This window comes from Gallus gallus, chromosome 2 (genome assembly GCF_016699485.2).
Source record: "Gallus gallus isolate bGalGal1 chromosome 2, bGalGal1.mat.broiler.GRCg7b, whole genome shotgun sequence".
In the NCBI taxonomy this organism is placed as follows: Eukaryota; Metazoa; Chordata; class Aves; order Galliformes; family Phasianidae; genus Gallus; species Gallus gallus.
This window is the reverse complement of record NC_052533.1, coordinates 42,194,478-42,217,860: the sequence shown is the minus strand read 5'-3', so window position 1 is coordinate 42,217,860 and position 23,383 is coordinate 42,194,478. Positions and strand designations below refer to the sequence as shown.

The 23,383-nt window shown below is 41.3% G+C and overlaps 2 protein-coding genes across 5 annotated transcripts in view; one reads left to right on the top strand and one right to left on the bottom strand.

Annotated features, from left to right (window-relative positions):
- ACAD11 (acyl-CoA dehydrogenase family member 11) overlaps positions 1-3,689 on the top strand; it is a 28,113-nt gene extending 24,424 nt beyond the window's left edge. The window contains exons 17-20 of the mRNA NM_001396899.1: positions 472-626; positions 2,096-2,212; positions 2,660-2,769; positions 3,293-3,689. Of these exons, the coding sequence (NP_001383828.1) occupies positions 472-626; positions 2,096-2,212; positions 2,660-2,769; positions 3,293-3,407 (497 nt within the window). The 3' untranslated portion in view covers positions 3,408-3,689. The remainder of the gene's footprint in view (positions 1-471; positions 627-2,095; positions 2,213-2,659; positions 2,770-3,292) is intronic.
- Positions 3,690-4,950: 1,261 nt separating this feature from the next.
- The window catches only part of DNAJC13 (DnaJ heat shock protein family (Hsp40) member C13), a 53,763-nt gene continuing 35,330 nt past the window's right edge, over positions 4,951-23,383 (bottom strand). For 3 of the 4 annotated variants that reach the window (XM_004939445.5, XM_418787.7, XM_046928918.1), the window contains 22 exons: positions 22,970-23,048; positions 22,288-22,423; positions 20,967-21,151; positions 20,331-20,405; positions 20,080-20,199; positions 19,394-19,573; positions 18,502-18,669; positions 17,793-17,906; positions 17,413-17,529; positions 16,691-16,868; positions 15,596-15,687; positions 15,196-15,295; positions 14,758-14,832; positions 14,520-14,632; positions 13,961-14,130; positions 12,980-13,022; positions 12,307-12,480; positions 11,159-11,338; positions 10,794-10,934; positions 9,625-9,768; positions 8,727-8,826; positions 4,951-5,795 (listed from right to left, as the gene is read on the bottom strand). In XM_004939445.5, the coding sequence (XP_004939502.2) occupies positions 5,698-5,795; positions 8,727-8,826; positions 9,625-9,768; positions 10,794-10,934; positions 11,159-11,338; positions 12,307-12,480; positions 12,980-13,022; positions 13,961-14,130; positions 14,520-14,632; positions 14,758-14,832; positions 15,196-15,295; positions 15,596-15,687; positions 16,691-16,868; positions 17,413-17,529; positions 17,793-17,906; positions 18,502-18,669; positions 19,394-19,573; positions 20,080-20,199; positions 20,331-20,405; positions 20,967-21,151; positions 22,288-22,423; positions 22,970-23,048 (2,782 nt within the window). In that variant the 3' untranslated portion in view covers positions 4,951-5,697. Of the gene's footprint in view, positions 5,796-7,109; positions 7,222-8,726; positions 8,827-9,624; positions 9,769-10,793; positions 10,935-11,158; positions 11,339-12,306; positions 12,481-12,979; positions 13,023-13,960; positions 14,131-14,519; positions 14,633-14,757; positions 14,833-15,195; positions 15,296-15,595; positions 15,688-16,690; positions 16,869-17,412; positions 17,530-17,792; positions 17,907-18,501; positions 18,670-19,393; positions 19,574-20,079; positions 20,200-20,330; positions 20,406-20,966; positions 21,152-22,287; positions 22,424-22,969; positions 23,049-23,383 lie in introns of those variants that run through there. The other variant, XM_040696665.2, reaches the window with a different exon arrangement.

The window sequence follows — 23,383 nt, the reverse complement described above, 5'->3', positions numbered from 1 at the left end:
AAGTCAATTCCCGGATGTGGGGCAAAGCAGAGAAGTGTCAGTGATGTTCTTTCCTCCAAACCAGTCCTCATAGACTTGACTTTTTAAAAGAAGAGCTTTCTGCTGCAGTCTGTGGCCGTCCAAGCCGGGGTAGCTGCAAATTTAGAGGAACTGAAAGAAAAAATGCAAGAAAGAGCAGGCCAGCAATGTGACCTTCTGCAGGGAGAGCTTTGCTCTAGTTCTCTCTACTGGAAAATGACAATTTAAATAGTTTTCTCTTCTTTAAAAATATCTTTATTGCACTGAAAGAACTTTCTCTCTTTCGTAACTCTTGGTCTTGGAAACCCCAAAGTCTTCTCTCAGCTTCTCATAAACAAAAGAAGTTTACTTCTAGCTCTGCTGCTATGTGGACACTTCTGCTCTGAGTCATAGATCACTTCAAGCAGAAATCAAGGGATCTGCCTCTATCTGACTGTTTTCCTTTCCACCCAGGTGAGGGAAGGGGCTTTGAGATAGCACAAGGTCGGCTCGGGCCAGGCCGCATTCATCACTGCATGAGATCCATTGGCGCAGCCGAAACCGCTTTAGAGATCTTGTGCCAGCGTGCAGCACAGAGAGAGACGTTTGGGAAGAAATTGTACCACCACGTAAGCATGTTTTCATCTTGTCTCAATTCACATCTATTCCAGACATCACCTTTTGTTTTGCCCAAATCTAGAGTTGAAATACAGTTGCACAGGAGTGTGCTTGCTATCTTTTATCAATAGGATAAAAGATACACTCTGCTTTCTTGAGGAATCGTCATCAGCTTTTAGAAGTTGGTTTATCGCATTTCAAGTGTTCCTCAATCTTACCCAACAGCTGGGATGACTATTGGAAAGAAACTAGTGGAAAGAAACAAGTAAAGGCAATGGAAAGAGGAAGCTGAGACAGTGTCTGGCACAGCTTATAAGAAAAAAAACTCGTGCAGACCCAGAGGGAATAATCTTACACGTACATTTCCAGTCATATCATTGCCAAACCTGCCTTAACTACTGGAACCTGGAATGAAAATTGGATGAGGCGCCCTCTGCATTTCTGAGAAGTTGCAATATCTTACAGGCACCCTGATGAAGCCACAGGCTGCACCCTGGGGCAGGACACAGCTGCAGAACTGGAGCAGGTTCTCCCCAGCTGAGAAGGGAAGCTGCTGGCTGGCTGCGGTGACGGGCTGACCATCACCTCCACCCTGCCCGTGTGGAAGTGACAGCCCTGGGAGCTGGCAGCAGGAGGGAGCAGCTGAATACCTGCACAGGGGTTCAGACCGCCTTTGCTGGTATAAGCCAAGCCCCTAGACCTTGCGTTGAAGTGCGTGCTGTGCCTGCCAAGGCAGCAACATTCACGCTCCAGCCAGGAGCACGCCTGAAACTGGCTCAGGCTCCAAATGACTTTTTACTGACAAGCAACACATAAGCGATGCACTATGAGGGCTGCACAGGGAAATGAGCTAAGAAGAGCAGGGAGGGGCTGCTAAGAGCATATAATATATTTCATGCTCATTTTGGCTTAAGGGAGCTACTGCTGGATTGTTGTGAAGGTAAATGCAGCAGGCACAACCCTGCGGCTGTTGGCCTGCATGTGTAACATGCCACAACCACCAGCTTAAGAAAAACAGAATCGAATTCTCTGCCCCCAAACTTTTGTATAGTGGGGCATGTCACACGGGGAAGTGGTTGTGAGTTGTGGGGTCAGGTGAGGGAAAGCAAACCAGCCTTGAAGGGCTTTAAGAAGAGAGCTTCCAGAAGGGAGGTAGCAGGCAGCGGGGATGGGCACAGAAATGGGAGTGGGTCAGGATCTGGGGGGATTTTTCCCTTGGGGAAATTTCCCTGGGAAGAAATTCCCTGGGGGATTTCTCTGCCAGGAAAAGCACTGCTTTATTCTATACCAGTCAAGGGTTTTCTTCGTTTTCTTCTTCGTAATAAATAGATGCCTCTAACTAGCTTTTATGTGCATAAGGGTGTCTCTAAATGACTGAGCAATGTGGGCATCTTCCTTAGGGCAGGCTTAACCTGATCACGCAGAAGGCATGAAATGACTTTCTGCCTCTTTTTTTCTCTTTTGTTTTTTGTCTCTGCAGGAAGTTGTTGCCCACTGGATCGCTGAGTGCCGCCTTAGCATAGAACAAGCTCGACTGCTTACCCTAAAAACAGCCAGCAAGATTGACACGTTGGGCAACAGAAAAGCAAGGAAAGAAGTAAGTTGCTTTTTAGCAACCTTGGGCTAGGACCCAGGAGGCAATACCTGCACATTTTCAGGAGATAACTAGTTGAAATTAAGTGAAAACATATTGCTAAAAGTCTGCCTAATCACAGAGTACAGCTTCATGTTGCAATAGAAACTGTTAGGATGTGCTTTTGTTTCTCCTCCTGAGAGTATATGAAACTCTCAGCTCAAATACTTCAATCTGGCGATGGATTTGAAAACTAAAACAGTTCAAGTAGGGCTCAGTCATCTTAGCACACCAGCACAGTTATGCATGGCTGTCCCTCCTGGAGACTTTCTTTTACCAGGAATGGGAACAGCGCAGCTCTCATACAGTCCTCCAGGAGCCTGCACTATCTGATACCAGTTTTCAGTAGAACTGTTAGGTAAATATATTCACTTATGAAACTGTTATTAATAAGTTCTCCTCTACCTACAGGTAGCCATGACCAAAGTGGTTGTGCCTCGAGCTGTGCTTAAAGTGATTGACTGTGCAATCCAAGTGTGTGGCGGAGCTGGAGTTTCCCAGGATTTTCCTTTGGCTTCTATGTGAGTAAAGGAGACTTATGTCTGGTGGCTTATCTCTTTTTAAGATAAGGCAACGATGTAATTCCAGTACATGTTTTTTTTACCTCACGTAGCCAGAAGTCATAGGCCATGTGCCCACATGCACAAACTAGATTTTATAATGAAATGGCCTTGCTTTATCCCAACAACAACGACAACCACCAGCACCAAGCATCCCGCCCCAAAACAAGCAAAAAAAACCCCACACACACAGGTTGCCAAGGGAACTAAATTACTTCTATTGAGCAGCACAGAGGAGCTGTTTCTAAAGCTCAGTTTAATCCCTTTTCCCCTTCGGGGCGAAGCAGGCCTTCAGAATTTCCAGCACACGCATCTAAACCCTGCCAGAAGATTTCAGCTGCAACATCTCCCATGCAATGCCTCTTTTAATAAGACTGAAGAATGTGACTGTATCAAAATTAGATCTGAGAATTCCCACTGCCAGACCGGTTTGCTTTTGCAACAGGGCTGGAACTCTGCCCCTAATTCAGATCTCCCTGCACAGGTTTGCATACATTCGGACCTTACGTGTGGCAGATGGGCCTGATGAAGTTCATCTGTCAACAATTGCAAGGTGGGAACTACTTGATCAATCAAAGAAGCTAACTGCAAAAATCTGATGTCAGCATAAAGCCCTCTCATAGGGATGGCGGACTTAGAATAGATGACACTGCTCAGTACAACACTGTTTAAGCTAAAAGTGAATGAATACAAAACCTTGATTCCAGCTTGAAGCAATAGGTATTCTCAACCTTTGCTCATAATTATTGCACTTACTGATTACTACACTTTCTGTAAAACTTTTTACAACCCCGTGCCTGAAGTAAGGGCGTATGTAAACAAGTAAACAGCAGGATGTGCCTGGGTTCTTTCTAACACTGAATAAAATCTATTTGCTAACAGGCTTAAAGTACTTTATTTGCTCTGAGCCAAAGCACTGTAACTTTTTATGGTCAAGTCAAAGCAATGTAAACTTCATTACTGATCAGATGACACAGAAATGCCTTTCTTCCACTTTCCGGAACATGGCTTCAGTCCAGTCCTCTTTCCTCACCCCTTCTCCCTCTCCTCCTTTTCACTGAACATTACACTCAGTCCTTCCCCCCCCCCCCCAAGTCAGGGGATGTGCAGTGCAGGAGGTCAGGGCTAAGACATAGCAGATCATCTATAGCTGTTCCTTACTTTGTTCAAAGTCATCTCCTCCCTTTTCTCCTCATAGGCACCCTTTTAGTCTTCCCTTGCATCCTGCGTTGTGCATCCTCAAGCCTCCTCCTGGCTCCAGTTCTTTCTTAAAGATATCTGAGCTTAGGTGGCACCTTCCCTGCTGAAGGGCTGAAGTGTGGGACTAATGCTGACTAGCGCAGGGCAGTTCGTGGCCACTGCTCTCAAACCCAGCTCTGCTACTTTGTGTCCCTCTGTGAAGTTCCCAAAGGTCACAGTTCCTCACTAACAATCCACCTTTGACTCAAGTTACTTACAACACAACTCATTAATACAACCAAACGAAGCAGAGGAAACTGCACCATCAGTAGTTCTATTAAGATAGGGCTTTTCAGCTTATACAGGGTTGATCAACAACTAACAACAACTAACCACGGGTAACAAGTGTCTTCTTTCTGCATAAACAACCAACCCTAGCCTGATGGGAGAGCTCACAGAACGTACATAGCTGCCCAGCTTAAAATCAGAACTTGCTGCAGTCTCAACCTGAAGACCGAACCAAACTCTGTGAGCGGTCACCTGAAAGGTGTTTTAGCAAAAGCTGCTCAACTCAGAGTAGCAATAAGGCAAAGTATTTACAGTTGGAAGCTTCCTGCAAATAAGTTTCTTCATATCAATTCATTACATCTGAAAAATAAGAGATTAGAGCTCCTGTCAAGCAGTCAAGTAACAATCTACATTTCCATTTGTCTTGGTTTCCTCTTGCTTCCTGCCAAGAACGTTTCCTCAGGAGTTAAGAATGTCAACAAGTCAGTTGCTGAAGTGCATTTCAAATATGAAAACCTACACTGTTGTGGTTTAGGAGTTCTGCTCCATAGTCAAAACATCCATATGTTTCTCCAAGCAAGCGTTGCCAGGAACCCAGTTTAGCCACACTCTGTAAGGCTTCTGACCACCCTGACTTCCCCGTGCCCTTAAAGAACTGCTACGTAAGAACACCACTTTTATCTCATTAACAAGGCTCTTAATTCCCTTTATTTTAAAATTTTATGTACATATGAATGATCTGTATAATGTACACTCAAATATAGAAAGTTTTTATATACTGGATAATGTATAGAACATTTCACAATTACACTAATCTCTTACATAACATGTCAACTTGAAGGTTTTTTTTGCTGAAGCTTTTTCAGTTTGGTAAAGCCAGTTATACGTACGAATGTCTAATGCTGTTTGATCTCAGGGAAATAATGTTAATGATTAAGGACATCAGTGAACCGGTACAGGGACAACCCCTTTGGAAGTCATGTTCAGTGGGGAGTGATCGTGTCCGACTGGGAAAAGAAGGGATGCCTTTTTAGTGGGGGTTGGTGAGGTCAAAGTGATTTTAGCCCAATTCCTCTAGACTGTAGCTCAACTCCAGTCATGCTATTTCATAAAATATAAAAACTAGGAAAGTTTGATTCACAGTCTTGTAAACAAATACAAAGGAACAAAATGTGCTTACGTACAACAAGAAAAAATTCTTGCGTACCCATTTCAGCTGATCCACAGAGTGCTTTCTTACGTTGCAGTGTGATAGAGTCACTGACAACTTTTTCCTAAAAAAAACAGTCATAGAAAAAGGAATAACACTGTCATTAAACACTTGGAAAGGCAGTAATTTCACTTCAACTTGTTGGAGGAAAACGCGGTTCCTCATCACTGGCCGGTCTGCCTTTGTGTCTCTTTGATGAGAGATTCCAGTCCTTAGCTGACATCTCCCACCTCGTTGTCTACCGAGGGTGGTATGTTGGGCATTACAGATGACGTCGTCCCTGCAGTAAGGTAACCCGCAACTCCAGGGCCTTTTGGAAAGAAAACAGAACACCAATGGTTAGGTTCAGTTCTGAAAAGTGATAAAACAGCCTAATTTTAGGCTCTGTCATCTTTGTAGGCCCCTTCAAACAGAGGCATCCTATTCTAATTCTCTCCGGTAACACAGAGGGAACCGTCTGGTCAGCCAGACAAGTGTTTAAAAGCTTTCATTTGGACTCTTTGGAGTCTAGGAACACAAGGAGTTAAGGCAGTGTAGTTCCCTCAGTCATTAAGTGGGGTAGCCTACGTAGAGCAATCTCAGACTCACTCAGCTTTTTTCTGATGTGCCAAGTAAAGAAAAAACCCAAACAACAGCATTATCCATCTCATCTTCCACCACAGAAGGGGCAGTAAAGAGGAGGTGGATTTCCTTCACCATTGAGAGGAACCACTGCAGAAGTGAAATGCCTTTGGGCACGAGCTCTACTACTAGGAAGGATTTCCCAGGCACTTATGGGAAACGGAAGCACAGCGTGCTGCCTTATGACCAGGCAGAACTCCCCTGCACTTCTCTATGACAGCTCCTTGTGCCCTTGCTTAAAAACTCAGCTTTGCACTGCAGCCATAGCCCCCCCCAGGCTCCGAATTAACACTTAGTCATAAGGAAACAAACATACAACAAACAGTAACACCTCACGCTGCAGCACAAGTTTTTTCAACAGTGATTCTTATCAGATTAATGACTAGAAAACTGCCAACTCTCAACGTGTTTTTGCATCAATAAGTGACTGACCTGGTATCAGACCACCAGCATACAATGAAGATCTTGGATGTGGTAGGTTCTGCTTGCTCCTTTGCTCTCCCCATAAATCATCCTCTCTGATTTCTCCTCTATTTCCTCCCTTTATTACCCACCCTCCCTTCCCACACTACAGCAAGGAGCCAGAACACCAGAGCATGGTTTATCTCAGCACAAACAGTCCTACACTGCTGCAAGCAGGAGAATCGAGCAAGCAGCACCACTGCTGAGGTGATCCCTGCCTTTGGAATGGGACTCTTTGCAGCACCTCAGTGGCACCTGCAGACCCACTCATGAACAGCCCAGTGCAACAGTTCCACCAGTGCTCTTATTCCTCAAGCTTTTCCAATAAGGAGCATTCCTAACATACTTGAGAAGCTCACTTCATCCATAATACCAGCAAGTATCAGCGCTGCAGTTTTTAGTTGCCTACTGCTGCGTGCAGAAAGAAGGGCAGGTTTGTCAGTGTTTTTGCAGTCTGGGAACACACGTGTTCATTCTGTGGCATGCATCTGTTACTTGGAACGCAGCAAATGCAGCGTGCATTTTGCAAGACGGTATCTACCTGCTTTAGAGAGCTACACAGAAGTTAGCAAGCTGCCTGGCAGAGCAGATCTAAAGCCCACTTCTCAGGTGAAGGGGACTGCTGCCAGTTAGAAGGGAAGGAGAAGAGACACCTGAGGGAAGAGAAATAAGCAAGGGAAGTTTCAAGGGAAGTGCAAATAGCAAAGCAATTTGAAGCAAACAAAGGCAGAATACAAGGTAAAGCAGGTTAAAAATAAAGCCTGTAGTTTGGTTTCCATCTGTAGTTTGCATTTGTACAGCATCTTCATTCTATATCTGCAAGCAGTTAAACGTTAAGCAGTCTAAATGCAGCACAGTTTAGATAGCCACACTGCCTCCAGTCTGAAGCCTGACAGTTCCTGGTAGACAGCTTCAGCCAGAGTTTACTTTGCATTTTTAATTCATAGTATTTAAGAAATACCACGGAATTCAGCACCGACTGCGTGAAGCATTCAATTATTCTTTGTCAAAGTGGCATTAAATAGCAGTGGTGCAACATACAGTAAATTTCTGCAAGAAACAGTGAACTCTTGTTCAGAGCTGAAGTATTCTCTTGGGAAAAGACATAAGAGTTATTGGCACATAAACATCTGCTCCTACAATCTCAAATTCTAGATTTTACAAGCTCTTGCTTCATTTTCTCAGAATACATGCCAGTACCTTGCAAGAAACTTTTCTGTCTATGTAGCCATCTGGTTTGTACCTCATTATTTCAGTTGTGCTCTTAATCAAATCTTAAATCAAGATTCCTATATTAAATAAAATGAGAAAGTTCCACAGAGCGTTGGAAGCCTTCACACTGCCCTGTCGCTAAAGACTAAGCCCATAGCTGGGAGGCTAAACTGCCATGCTGTTAACAGCAAGAAGTTCACATTGTTTGCTTTGTGTATTGCCAGAAAGGCGTAAGTGCTCTTCCACACTAGAAGTGAGAGTGGTGGCACCATGGGGCACAGCTCCAGTCCTGATGGTACCAGCAAGGGACTCACCTAGAGGGCACCACAGCTGAGTTCATGTGTGCTGCAAGCTCCACGTGCAGGTATGAGGCCATGCCCACCACAGAAAGGAACATGGCTTCAAACTCAGGGCTGCTGGCATTTAAACTGTTCTATGCTATGACCAAACACCCTACACTACACGGCATAATTCACAAGGCAAAATTAATATCATTCAGCGACGTGAAGCGTCACTGCCTTTCAAAGTCTTCAATTCTGAGGAGTTTTATTGATTCCTCCAACACCAACTTCAGAAAACAATCTGCTCTAAAACCAAAGTAGACTGATCCTGAGAAGGAGTAAGAAGTTGCCCTCGTTCATTAGATTTGATTAAATCTGTCACGGGTGTAACCTGCAGGACCTGTCGGAGTCCAGATTACATTTCTGATTATTTTACAAGTAGGTACAGGAAAGGCTATCCAGAGAAATACATTCTCTATCAGAAGAAAATTAACTCACTAAAAATGTTCTTAGAAACTTCAGGTATTTATACAGCATTCAATGTTCAGGCTGAGTGATGGCACGAGATACTGAGAATAAGCACCACCTCCAGAGCTAAGTCTGACAACTGAGTTAGCAGTTCAGTATGATTCAGGACCAAAAAAAAATAGGAAGGGGTTGTTCACCTGTGAGGTATCCTGCTGTTTGAGTCTCAGAAATGAACAAGTCATGTTTCTGATCTTTGAAGGCACTCCACACAGAAGAACGAGACAGAATGTCATTTACCTGTAGTATTTGAAGATATTAAGGCAGTAAGTGACACTTACAACATTCTATGGGAACAAACTTATTTTCCAGAAGTGAAACTTTCTGAAAGGATCACCAAATATCACAGGCTGGAATGCAGAATCACACATTTACAAGGAGACTGCAGCAATTTGTTTTTTTCCATTTGAACTGTGTGGGTAAATGTTTATTTAATAGCCCATAAAGAAAAGTCATTTAGTTGTTTGACTTTCTCCCTCATCCTGCTTGTCAGGCAACGAGGAAAAGCAACACTGCAAGCATTTGTTTGCCACGTATCTACAGCATGAAGGACTTTTGCTATACTGCAGCAAGATAAGGACAAGTCTTTCCTGCAAGTAGGCCTTAGCTTTGAAAAGCATTCAACAACAGCATGAGAAAAGAATTTGAACCTATTTCCATCCATAACTGCTGCAGTTGTCTAGAAAAGCATTCAAGACAAACAACAACAACAAAACGATTTACATTTCTGCCAACAGTTCCGAAGACACATCAGTAAAGCTACAGGCAGTGATAGAATACTTCTTGCACTTGGAATTTGTGTTTCTACCTACTGCTCTTCACTGTGCATTGAGTCAGTGCCTCCTCCACAGGAAACCAGGACTGACAAGCTCTAACGCATCATGATTTTGTAGTTATGTCTTAGTAATGTTTCAGGTGGAATGATGCTCATGGCAGCCATAATCATCTTATTACAATCATCTTAATCTTCAACAAGGGGTGTTCAGAGTTGGATGTTCCATACTCAGAAAACTCAGTTCAACGCTTTTCAGTACATACCTGTTCTCCATACTGTAGGCTGCGAGACATGGATTTCAGAGCTTTAACAATCTGAGCTTTTGTTGCAGATGGGCTTTCCAGGTTCTCAAGACCAATACCTTCAAGTAGTTTTAGAAGATAAGGGACCAAATCTGCTTTCAAAGCCTGCAAACATCCACAAATGAGTCATCTTAATATGGACTAGGATGCTCCAGATGTTCCGTGTTTTACATTGTTGGATTCCTTTTTGTGTGAACCAGAAGTAACGACAGCTATTGTGAAGCATTTCTTTAACTAGTCAGTAGTTCCTGAGCCTCCCAAATACAGATAAGCAAAAGCAAAAATACTAACCAACAATCCTGCTCTGCATAGGTGTAAGATCAGTTGAATTACCTGCTGCTTCCGTGTTATGCTTCCTCAGCAGACAAAAGACAACACTACCGTAATACAAGCAGCTTCAATGCTTGGGCAACATCTTTGACCAAATCTGCATTTTGGATTCCTGACTTCTTTCCAACATGAAAAGCACATTAATTAGATGGCTTCTGGAAGGTCTCCTGGACACTTGAGTTGAATCACAGAATCATTTGAGTTGGAAGGGGCCCTTAGAGGTCATCTAGTCCAACTCCCCTGCAGTGAACAGGGACACCTACAGCTCTATCAGGTGCTCAGAGCCCCATCCAGCCTGATGTTGAATGTCCCCAGGGATGGGGCACCCACCACATCCCTAGACAACCTTCACCACCCTTACTGTGGTAAAAAAACTTCTTCCTTATGTCCAGTCTAAATCTCCCCTCTTAGTCTGAAACCATTTCCCCTTGTCCTGTCACAACAGACCCTGCTGAAGAGCCTGTCCCCTTATTTCTTACAGTCCCCCTTTAAATACTGAAAGGCCATGTTGCCATCCATCAGTGCCTCCAAGTCCTTTCCAGCAGGGCTGTGCTCCATCCTTGCATCCCCCAGCTTGTACTGATGGTGGGGGGTTGCCACAACCCAGGTGCAAGACCTTGCTCTGGGATTCGTTGAACCTCATCAGGTTCTCCTAGGGCCACGTTCAAGCCTGTCTAGGTCTGCCTGAATGGCATCCTGTCCTTTGGGCATGTCAACCACAGCACATAGAGGTACCTCTGTTCTTACAAGCAGACTTGATAGCCAAATATCACATCTTTACAGAATGAGAACATACTTACTTGGGCTACTAAGTCATTTTGTTCCTTCTGAAACATTCGATTAAGTGCTTCACAGGCCACACCAATTACATCTGGTCTCTTCTTCATTCCATTCATGAGAGGGCTAATGGTCTCAAGTGATGCCATCGCTCGAACACAAAGCTATGAAGAAAGAAATCAGAGCAGTTTACTTTATGCCAGATCCGGTCAGCCACCTCTAAAGCCTCCACAAGAAATAATGTTTCCTTTATTCTATCAATTCTCCATCAGATGTTCACCCAGCATGCAGTATTTACAGCCAGAATAACGCCCTTCTACGAGCACCACTAAGTGATACAAATACTCCAGCTACGCTTTTCTCCTTGAATGCTCAGATGATTCAGCACCTCATTGTCAGACAGTATGTGCACGACCCGAATGGCACTTTTAGGAATGGCGTTGTTCTTGTGGTTCATAGCTTGGAGTATCTTGTGAAGATGACCGAGGGGAGGGACTTGATCAGCTAGCTGAGGCTGGGCACTGAACAGGCACACAGTTGCTGTGGTAATGGTTTCTAAGGTTTCTCCCTGGAGAAAAAAACAAAACCAGAAAATATAACTCAGTGAAGCCTTACATACGTAACATTTCTCTATTGTTCCACATTACAGTATACACTGCGTTCCTAATGGTCATATCGTGTGGCTTTGCACTGAGACTTAAAGCAAAAAGTTTAGGAGAATGCCATCAGCTCCAACAGTAGGAGACATCCACTGAATCTCTGGAACAGATTACATATAAATTAAGTACCATTTTCACCAACTAGAGAACCTGATGTTTGGCTGCAGCCTACATACGCACAGCAGCACACGCTAACACGTCCAGGAGAATCACAACACTGTAAAGCCTCTTAAATGCTTTGGAAGTTTCTGCAGTGCACAGCAGCACTGACACACACTGTGTTTTGCATGCTTACACAGACTGCCATCGTGTGTTTGTAATAAAGATATCTGTTTTATTCAGTGTGCAATTTAGTTGTCTCCCTGCAGATATAAGCTAGAAGCTGTGAGAATGGTGTTTAAAAATTCAGTTAATTAAGCTACTAGCTTATTTAAACTACCTAACATTAACTCTTCTGCATTAAGCTAGTTCTTAGGTGGGAACCTTATTTAGGTCACATAATTTACACCATCAGAGTGGGAAATTGGAGTTGCAGAAGGACACTTGAATCGTGAAGGCATGAAAGTTATTAGGCTGCATAAAACAAGCGCTATTTTGTTAGGTTGGCCAGTCACTGAATAACAATTTAAGTCTTGTCATTACTGTAACATAAGCCTCTAAGACTTATGAGATACTTCTGTGGCTTCAGGGACTTTAGAATTACGCATATGTAGAAGTTGCTTCAGCGTACCTACACGCTTTTACGTTGAGCAGGCAAACAAATAATTCATGGTTCAAAGAAGGTGTGAGAATCAAAGTCAATCAGTTACTAAAAGACCAGCAGCGTGAGACTACTAGACAAACTCAAAGAGTAGAGTTAGAAAAACAATCATCTTACATGAGGGTTATTTTTCTCCAGTAGTTCAGTAAACTTTTCCAGCAGCGCAATGAGAAATTCTCTTGGTTTCCGTAAAACCCAGGCCGGCTGGGCAATAAATATCCTTAAGAAGACTCCTCCCACTGAAAGTTCACCATCTGCCTCACCATACACCACAGCAAAGTCTTCAGGCAGCTGTTAAGTTACAAACAACACGGAGTTATTGCTTAGCAAGGAGCATTTGCAAAACCAGTAATTGTTCCCGATAGACCTGACACAATGGAACAGTTCAGGATAATCATCTTTGAGATTCAGTGTGTTATTAATGTTTCTGAACACTGACTGACTTTTCACCTGGTAGTTTACTACAGCTACCTAATAAATACAGGTACAAGTACAAGTACACAGGACTTCTTCCAGCAAACTAGTACTCCCCGTGGTCACTGAATTATTTAAGTCTTAGAATGACCTGAACTGTCAGAGAACTCAGAGTATTCCTGGCAAAAATACTGCTAAGTGTCTGATTTCCAAGTACAAGTAGTATTGAAAATAAAATAGTCATCGCAGCATTGAGTTCCTGTTGATACTCTGAGAAAGAAGAAAGTACAGCAGCAGAAAGTTACATACATGCATGTATTATCAGCTGTCTTACAGTCTCCCGGGGAGACCCCAAGCAGAAAAAGTATACTTTTACCTTCCAGTTAGCGTCAGGGTTGTCCCTCTGAAGTTTAAAGTGCCTATAAAATAAAGGTATGTTTTAAAGAGCAGTAAAAATAACACAGCAGTGTTCCTTTCCTGCTTGGTACCATATCAGTCTCCCTCCATCATTTCTAAGTTAGTTCCAGTAGTTTTTAAACCCCATTCTCCTCCTCCCAAATCTTGTGGCAGTGAGCACTGACCTACGTAATGCATGCATCACATTCGGGTCACTGTTAAACAGACAGGATACAACAGGGAGCAAGTTTCAGTAATGTATGCATTGCAAAGATTCTACTTCTTACAGACAGAGCTCTGTGATAGTTTCTGTAGTGACTCTGGTAGAGACGTGGTATTGCCATGGAAAAATAACAAATTTCATTTGGAATGAGCTGAGAAGCAGGTAAAAGCTGAACCGTTCCAGGTATGCAGGGTGGATCAATAGTCTCTACTCTGCAGTTTGTCATACGTACTAAGAGACAATATATAAAGCCTATATTTTACAGGCTCCTGATTCCAGTAATTCATGGCTATGTCAAAACTTCAAGTTCTATTTCAAAATTGTTATTCACTCTCATACATGCAAAGGAGGCTCTGAAAACAGAAGCAGAGGCTGGCTACAGAGCTACTACTATCTGAGTTTACAGACGGTAAGAAATAGTACAATGGAAATACCAAGACTGCTATCAGTTTTGGCCTGTGGGTGTTTGGTTTTCCATCTTCCCCTTGTTATGAAGGGGAACTCCCCAGTTGTCACCCTCTGGTAAGCCTGAAGGTAGTGTAGGAGTGAAGTATGGCCTCTGTGCAGCAAGCGTGGTTGTTGATCATCCTGCGTCTGTTCTCTAGGACCTCTCATGCTCCTTTCTGTCTCTCATTTCTTCTAACATTTGCCATATGAAGGAGGAACATTTTGTTGCCATTCACTACCACTAAGAGTGTCTCAGCTGAGGAAATACATAGGCAGCAGCTCTTTACGTACTCAAGCATCATTTCTCGAACTGTTGTTGATACTTTCTCCCTGGAGTTGTCATTCCAAATTAACTCTGGATTTTCATGAGTTCCCTCAAAGATATGAACAGCAGCTTCGGGGTTGTCTCTCATAGCATCCATGAAGACTCCAGGTAAAAATTTCATCAGCATAATCCTAACCTAGGAAGGATGTACACAACTGACCTTTAGTAAACCATAGCACCCGAAACAAAACAATGCTTACTGACAGAACAAGTTGAGAAGTCCAGGAAGTGCAGCTACAAAACAGAACAGTGCTGTGACTTTAAACAGAGCTAGCTAGTGTGAGGTTTGAAGTCTAGGTATCTAACGTTACAGTCGTTACGAATGGAAACCAAACTGCTTATTAACAGAAGTGTTTTATTCACTCTAACAGCCCATTCAGAAATTAAAAGTTAACTCTTCTTTGAGAAAAATAGCTCGCTCTACACACGAACGTTTAAGTTGCAGAAGAGTTGGTTTCGTTCAGTCTTTAGAGAGGTTGGCACTGTCAAGATAAGAGTTCTAACTTGAGCCGTTACGATCCTTACCTTTGGACCCACCAGCTTATCGGCAGTCATTTTGGCAAAGAGCTCCGCTGTTTGGGCTCGGACCTGTGGATGAGTTGAGTTGCAGAACATATCTAGCAAGTAGATTAAAGCACCTGTACAAAGAAATAAGAAAGCATTCGAGCTTTTCTCTAGTCACAGGTAGTACAGATTTACTGATTTGACCGCTGTCATTTTAAGTCATGTTTCAGAAAAATGGGATTTTGATTTACTACCGTACCTTTTGCCATGGCCTCTTTAATTATTTTAGTGCTAGATGTCAAAGCATACAAAGTTTCAAGGACAAGCTGCCGACCTGTCAAGATAAGAAGTATTAATAAGCTACGTAGCAAAGTTCTTAACTCAAAGAACTAATACGGAACATCAATCAGACATTCTCATACAGCAAATTAATTGAATGTTTACTACCAAATTCATTAAAACAGTTAGTCAACTAAATTACATGCAATTCAAATACAACTTGAATATCTGAAATTCAAATGCTTCAAGCTCACACGTTTAAGGTAATCAGGTGACTTAGAATGGTTTTTGTAATCATCCCCACTGAAACAGTGTTTTAACACTGCAGTTAATAGTAAGCACAGTCAGCTCCATTCAAACTAGTTTTTGAATTGGAGCACTTTGCCTTGCAAGACTCCAAGAATTACACAGTACATACTCGAAGGTAAGGAATGCAGGAGTGCCAGCAAGTTCGCAAGAACCATCGCTTCTGCAATGTTGTTAACACATTCTTGGTTACTTGTTACTATGTTCACTACCTGTAAAAGTGAAAAAGCAAGGCTTGATTACATTCCAGCTTTTCAGACATCGTTAAGAAAAATGCAGTGTATGATGAAGCAACTTACTAGCCAATATACAGCATTTAATCCTGACATCAAATTGACTTATGTCAGAGAAGGGGACAAGGACATAAGCTATAACTTGTTCCTCAAAGCAGCTGCCTGACAGCTTGGACCCCAGACTCTGACATGTTTTAGATGCTACTCTTAAGTTACATAATCAGGTTGATATATGCTGATTGGTTGGGGACTTTTTGTTGCTTTTTTGTTTGTTTTTACCTCCAGAGCCAACTGCTGCACCTGGCCAGCTCCATGAACACGCAGAAGGGAGAATATCAACTTAAAGTGGCCTATACATTCACACTCAGAACCTGGAAGAGATCAAAAATGATTCACTTCACATTTGTCCAAACATTCACTGAAAACCATCCTGAGTCCGCATTTGACTTGCAAAGAGGTGGTAAAGACTACTGCTTATATATAGTCCAGTAATTACAGTAATTACATCAGCTCCTACAACACAGCAACTACTGCAGAATTAAATCTAGCCTCCACAAAATCTCAGGTCAACAGTATTTCAAAAGAATAGGATGCTTCCTCTAAGGCAAGAGACAGCACTTGTTTTTGGATTACCTAGTTATATGCATTTTTACAAGACAAATAAGGAAGTTTGCTTATTTGAAGTATCACTGATTCACCAGTATTTCTTGTACACCTGTTTGATTCTTGCAGCTCAGTTTCCTGATCTCTGCAACAGTAATAGCTACCTTCACAATCAGTTGCCAGATACAGGTTATTCTCAGGCTGGGTTCTCTATCACTAGAAGCCATAAGCGTACACCAATTGCTGTTACAACCAACAAGAATGTCTTCAATCATAGCATCTTAGACTTCTCCAGTCTGAGTTCCTTTGACATGTACTCATAGATGTTTTCTGACTGCTCTCAAGAGCATTCTCTCTTCCTGCTTAGTAAGATGCTGACATGTTTAGGTGTATTGTTGTGCAGTACTCAGGTCCAGAGGGTTCTTTTTTGCTTGTTTGATGCAAGGAAGTTAAAATCTCAGATTCTTCAAAGGATTACAGAAAGTTATTTAAGTACTCTTGGCAACGGCAGGCCCAGAGTTAAAGTTAAAAGCTAGTGTTTCAGAGAAGATAGATAAGGCTCAGATTTTGCAGAAAACTAATACATATAGTGTTCTCCAGAAAAAAATCCCACCACAAAACCAAGCCTATATATAGCCTACCAAGAATATTAAGGTCTGTTAGCCAGCAAAGCTCTTTCAAGCTAGAAGGAAGCTTAAGACTAGAGTTCTGTATTTTAAGTCTGTCTTTAAGAAAGACAATGAGCAAAGTGTTTTTTTTTTTTAAGCCTACCTGGATTGTGTTTTATCACATTTCTCAGAGCCTCCAGAGCCATTTCAACTCTCCGTAACCGATCTCCGTGTTGATTGGATTCTACTTTCCCAGTCTGTGTTATTGCCATTAATGTATGAAGGTATTGTGCTTGTGAACCTATGTAATCCAGAAGGCTTGCAGCAAATGCTTTAGGAAGCTTTGAAGAGATGAGAACATTTTCAAGCAATGCATCAGTATTCATACTACAGAAACACGTGGCCAAATTACTTACCCCACATATAACAGTTCTTCCCAAACTAGAAGCATTTTTCCTACTATTGTAGCTATAGCATTTGACCCATGTTAATTCTAATAACACGTTAACACACCCTTAGAAAGCTACATCAATTGCTTAATAGCCTGTATTTGTTTTGTACTTGTATTGTACTTGTATAGCTGTTCTTAAGTATAGACAGGAAGCAAAGCCAACTGGCACAATCACCACCTCCTGGTATTGATCTGAGCGTCTGCAGTACAAGCTTGTAGAAGAAAGGTATTAAACCATCCACAGCAGCATATCTTCACGACAAACTCATTCTTGTTAGTTTATTCTGCTCCAGTAGAAACATCCCAGAACACACTCACTCTGTTGGCCATAACTTCCATAAAATCCTTTTTTTCATTCATTTGTACCAACAGAAATAGAGTAACATTCCAATAATAGTTTGGGTTTGAACAAAAAGATTCCAGCCAGCTCTCACCTCTAGTTGGAAGGTAGGAACCTCATTGTAGACCCTAACAAAAATTTCTCCCACAATAAGCTCTTTCGCGTGGTCACTGAAGACAAAATCAGATCCATAGCTCTTGTCACATTCACCCTTTAAACAAAGAGACAAGCAGGTCAAGCTCAGAAAGCAAATAACCATGTAGAAAGGATAAAGCAATAACCTGGGCAATGAAATAGACAACGCTTAAAACAGATACCCGTCAAAGTTTTCCGCTCACCGATACCACTGTATTATAAGCAGATGTACCAAAACATGAAACAGTTTTAAATCCCATTACTATTGATCTTTTATGGTCCCATTACTATTTAAATCCCATTACTATTGATTCATTTTTGAAATACGGAACATCTTACTCTCTTAATCATGCTTTCTTGTTGAGATTCCAAGAACTCAAGTAATTCAGCTCTTGTTCCGTTGTTCCAGATTAAGTAGGGGTTCTCTGTATTACTGTTAAGCATCTTCAGGGTCTAAGAGACAAGGAAGATACATTATTTACCACATGTACTCTGCATAACCAAAGCTAAGTTTTAATCTCCATGTTTCATGGTAAGTTTATCTAATCTGAGTTTCATATGCAGGTTTAAAGTGTCAAGCTTTCCAAATACCAGGAAAAACACGTTAGTTATTTGGTACAGCACAGTCTATATTTTAATTTCTCTTTATTCTTCCTCAAGCTGCACTTCAGATTCTCCTGGTTTTGACAGTGGGTAGCAATTAACTGCAACAGTACGTAGATGATTTCCTCAGCACTGTTATTTAAAAGTTTAGACATCACTCTCTAACATTATAGTCCTTAAACTACCAACACTTCGCTCAGCTTCTTTCCTTCTATGTTTGTCTTGCAGATCTTATTCCACGGGCTGTTGATTCTGTCCATTGAGCCTGAGGCTAAAATAGTTTTTTTTTGTTGTCATTGCCATTACTCCAGCTGCAGAGAAAAATTACACTGCTGTTCTCTGTACCAAGTTGGTGTAAGAGAGCCCTGTGCTTTAAGAATGTTACAAGTGACGAATTACTTCTTCCATAACTCCCTAGAGAAAGTTTTGGCCAACAGATGCTTACCTCAGTAGCACTGACCACAGCAAGTTTCCTTGCAATATAGGGTGTCAGCATTCCAGCCAAGCTTTTTCTGATTGCTGGGTTTTCAGGTGTAGCTTGTTCTTCAGAGAGATACCCTCCAAGTCGACTCAAGGCTAGCAGACTGAGTTTAGCAAGGCTATTTGCTACCTCCTGAAAAATATAAGAGCAGCTTTAAGAGAAGAACTAACTGGAAAAGTACCACAATAACTAGAAAAATGCATCCAACGCTATCACACCAAGATGAACAAAACTCATGTTCTCTACTTACCTGCATCACTGATTATGCATTGACACCTAATACTGTTACTGGCTCAGCAGATGTAGTTACACAAGTAGAAAAAACTGGGTCACTGAAATGAGCCAAAAGCTACAGAAAGTGTTACACTAGATGGCTTTTGGTCAGAAAACAGTTCCTGCTAGCAGCTGTCAAATAACAGTATATGCCTTTTCCAACAGTGCTACAAGAGTTATTAAATAAAACACTGTTCAAAGCTCATCCTACTCAGTAGCCGAGGAAGAAGTGCCCAACTTAAAGGGTCACTAGTTAAAATGGAGTTTGAACCACTTAGGTAGCCATAGGCCAAAGTAACAATGCAGCGCTGCAGTATTATGTTAGATATGTCCATGGAATCACTAGTTGAGACTCCAGAGAAGTTGTTTTTCCTTCTCCTAGCACAAATTTACCTTTTTACTGTTAACTGTACATAGAAATTCTCCCCTGTGTGAAATCTACTACAAATCATTGTTCTTAAGTTTTAACATTTGTTCATGCAATTCACTGATGCTAAAAATATTTGAGTACACTTATTTTATTAGTAAAAGATGGCAAACAACCACCCATGGTGTCTGAAATCCTGCACCTTTTCAACATTACCTGGTGATTAGAATCTTCACTCTTCTGAATACCGCTCTCTTCTAGTGTGTAGTCATAGTTGAAGAGGTAACCCAGCAGGTACCACAGAACTCCCGCTTGGAACAAGTGTGTTTGCAGCCAATAATCTAAAGCAAAGGAGCTCACACACTCTACTCCCAGAGAAGCTACTCGTGGTATGTTCTGAAAGGCAAAAAGTTCACTTCAGTACTTGTAACAAACAAAAGCCAACTGGCTGCCTTAGCAAGCAAAAAGTTAGGGTCAAAACTTGTTAATCAGCAGTTAGATGAAGATGACAAAACATATGTGGTTGAATTCCAATGTCTGGTAGCCAACAAATATAGCTAGTTAGTCAGCATCCTTCAAGGGAACTTGGAATAGTTATTTCTTAAGACTAGAAATGAGTGTGGATGAGCTAGCGGAATGACAACTGAAGGTAGCATAGGTCCCCAGGCAAGTGTTTTATGGCAATGCATGTGCGCTGCAGGGACTAAAGAACAGGCACTGATACAAAACTGAGACAAACAGAAAAATTAAAAACAAGGCACTAGAGTTCTGTATCCCATAAAAATAAACTGGGATCTTACAAAAGTCTTTTCTACTATGTTCCTATTTGCCTTAAAACGAGAAGACTGCCCTAAACATTTAATAGTTAAGTATTCATTTAGGAAAAGGACAAGAGCTCTTACCTTGCCATAATACAGTAACCTACAGAGGTCCTTAATGATGTTAGGCATTTCTGTAATTTTCTCTCTGCATTCCTCAAACTGAGCTGCCACACTGTAACATTTACTAATATATCCACACACCTATAAAAAGAAATACATCATTGGCACCAATTGGAAGGGAAATGTATGTTTACAAACTCATCTTTTTAAAAATATATACATACACACAGTTTCTCAGAAGACTGATGTAAATTACAGTTGCTACAACTTACCTGTACAGACATATCATCTGGCTTACTAGAATGAGTCAAGACTGCCACACAACGATTAAATGCTTCTTGCAACACCTGTGAGGATTGGATGATATGTGAGTTCAGTCACAAAAACTGACAAAGGTTGGCAGAAGTAAAACAGGTTTGGTAAGCCCGTATATACTGGCTGAAGGGAATTCCTATTTGACAAAGCAGTCTATTGCTCACTCACATGCTTTGTAGGAAAAAATTCCTTCCAAGTGCTGGTACTAGCATCTGGGGCTTGACAACAGTGGACAGCATTCATATATGAGCAAACATGCACAAAAAACATTTCTGCTTAAGTGGCTTCTGCATGTTTATCGTTGTTTCACATACAGAATACAGAAGCCCTCAGAGTCAGATAAATAAGTAGATAAACATCATATATAGTTTTCTTTTCCACAGTTCAGCCTACAAGTTTAAGACTGGAAAGGAGTGTACTCTGCAAGAGATTTCTCTATGTCCAGAAAAGAAAATATGTACAAATGGAATTAGGTCTCAAGAACGATCCCTTAATGTATCTGATGACCTTTGCATTGAGGAATCTAAAGTTTTCTGTTGTGGAAAAGACTTAAAACCAACAAAACCACCTTCGATAAGTTTCTTTCAATCTACCTCCATTCCATTTTCTCTTCTCAGTTCTTCTGCATTTAATGCTGAACAATTGACTGTATGGAAAGCAAGTTCTGTGGCAGCAGGCAACAGTGGAGATTCTTTGGAAAACAAGAGGTCATCTGATGTTTCAATGGTAATAGTCTTAATCAGCATAGGATAGCCTGCGTACTTGTAAGGTTTCAACTCTGAAAAAAGAAAGGTCTTGAAGATTACATATAGGCAAAGTTTATGCCATTTAACCATAACATACTTATCAGTGGAACATATAAAGACTAAGAGTCAAAGAAAGCCAACGCTTAGGAAAATGAGAATAAGAGGAAGCAGCCCACACAATCCAACTCCCTGACACATCACATTGTTCATGTGAGATGCTAACAAAATATAAGGGACAGATTCATGAAAAAAAATACCTCAAGATAAAAAAAGACTTATCTATAGATCACAAAGCCCCCAAGCTACTAGCTTTCCAAACAATGTCCACCTCCAAGAAAACATCTGTACAGCTTTGCTATTAGTCTTCCCTAAGCCAGGACTGTCTTAGGGTTTAAGGAGCATGTAAGGTCCCATTTGTTTGACACAGCAATTCTGTTTTAAGTAGTTTTATTTTTCATCACTTTTGAGGCCAGAAGTGATAAAAAAAGAAGCAGCTAAGGAGATGACTGAGCAAACCTACTTAAATCTACAGTAACACTACTGCCTCCACACAACAAAGTTATGATTGCATATGACATTTTCCATTTAATGTTATACTGTAACACGCACAGTGGAACATGTTTGGCTCTGCAACTTCTGGACACTTCAGCAGCTGCCAGGGAGGAACTGCAGTTAGGGCCTGGGAGTAGAGTAATCAAACCATACCCCCCCCACTTCTCATTCAGGTCCTGGAAGAGGTGGCGTTACAGCTCACCCATCAGGGGACTCCAGACAGAATTTCTGCATGATTACACTTACGTGGTTATTACAATGAGAAATCTCAGATATACCCAGAATCTGTTGTCTAGTTACTCAGTGCTAGTGAGGACCTTTCTGAATAGACAAAAAGTTATTCTCAGTTATGTATGGAGGAAGATTCAAACTGATCAGTATTGGAGCAGAGAATTTCAAAAAGCTACTTAAGCTTTTTCTAATTAGGTTTACTTAGAAATGTTATCTTGTGGAAAGAAGTCCTACTTTGAAGCCCTCTACCAGACTGACATAATGCTGTGGCGAGCCAGAAACTAGACCAACAGAATGCAGACTAAAGAACTTTAAAGGTTAAAGCTGACCACAATGTCCAATAAAGAAATGAATTTAAAACATTCTTCTGAGATAGCATGCCTACCTTCCTTATGCCTGTTGAAGAGGATGCTTTGAGTTTTCAAAATCAAGATGATGTTTTCAGGATCTGGCCCATCTATCACTTTAGCAGACTTTGTGCATAGAAACTCGTAAGCTTTATTAACTTTCTCAAACATATCCTGCAAATAAAGATAACAACTTCCAAATTACTACAAGTCTACAGCTCAATTTGTACGCAGGTAAAACAGAACATCCATCAGCCACTATGCTGGTTTTGTTGCCTTATTATGCTTCAGAAAATATTCTGAATAACCTCAAGAACGCTTGTTCACAGTTGCGTTTTCTTCTATTTTCTGAACCCCACTATAGGAAAAAGACTAAAACTAAGTGTCTGTTACAAGAAAATAAGTTTAACTGATAGTAAGAGTGGGCAGAGGACTCAGTGTCTTTGAAAGTGAGCTATTAGCTTCTTTACATGCAGAGTAACTGTTTAAACTAGATGCTTTCTGACATGTGGTTTGATCTGATTATACAAGAGTTTACTGTGAAAATCCTAACATTTGTTAAGCAATATCAGTTGAACTACTCATCTGCAGTACTAGCTGGAATCCTGTAATACAAATAAAGATATAATGTGTAGGAGGGAGATAGAAAATTAAAATGGACATTAAGAATTCTTAAAACAGCAGCAGTTGTCTCCATTTATTAGTATTAGTTATACATACCCTGCCTTCTGGATTCTTGTCTGGGTGATATTTTTGGGCCAGTCTGAAATAAGCTTTCCTGATCTTGCTTTCCTCATGCCTGTCAGAAAACAAATCCCGTTACACCAAATAACATCAAAAAACCAAGCCTGAATTCTCAAAGTACTATTAACAGTAGTACCTGAAATTAAGTGAAAACAACAAGGCTCTCTATTTCAATTTGAGAATCCCGCTCCATCACCTGAACTGACCAGGCAGTCATGCAGCCACAAAACAGAAATTTCAGCACCTCTTGCTCAGATATACTAACCAGAAGAAACTTAAAGACACTGGGTATTTTATAAGAAGAATACAAATGAGCTGTTAGTGATAAAGTTAAAAGTCTAGATGTCTGAGTTCATAACTTGTAGTAAGTGTACAGCTCTTGATGCACTA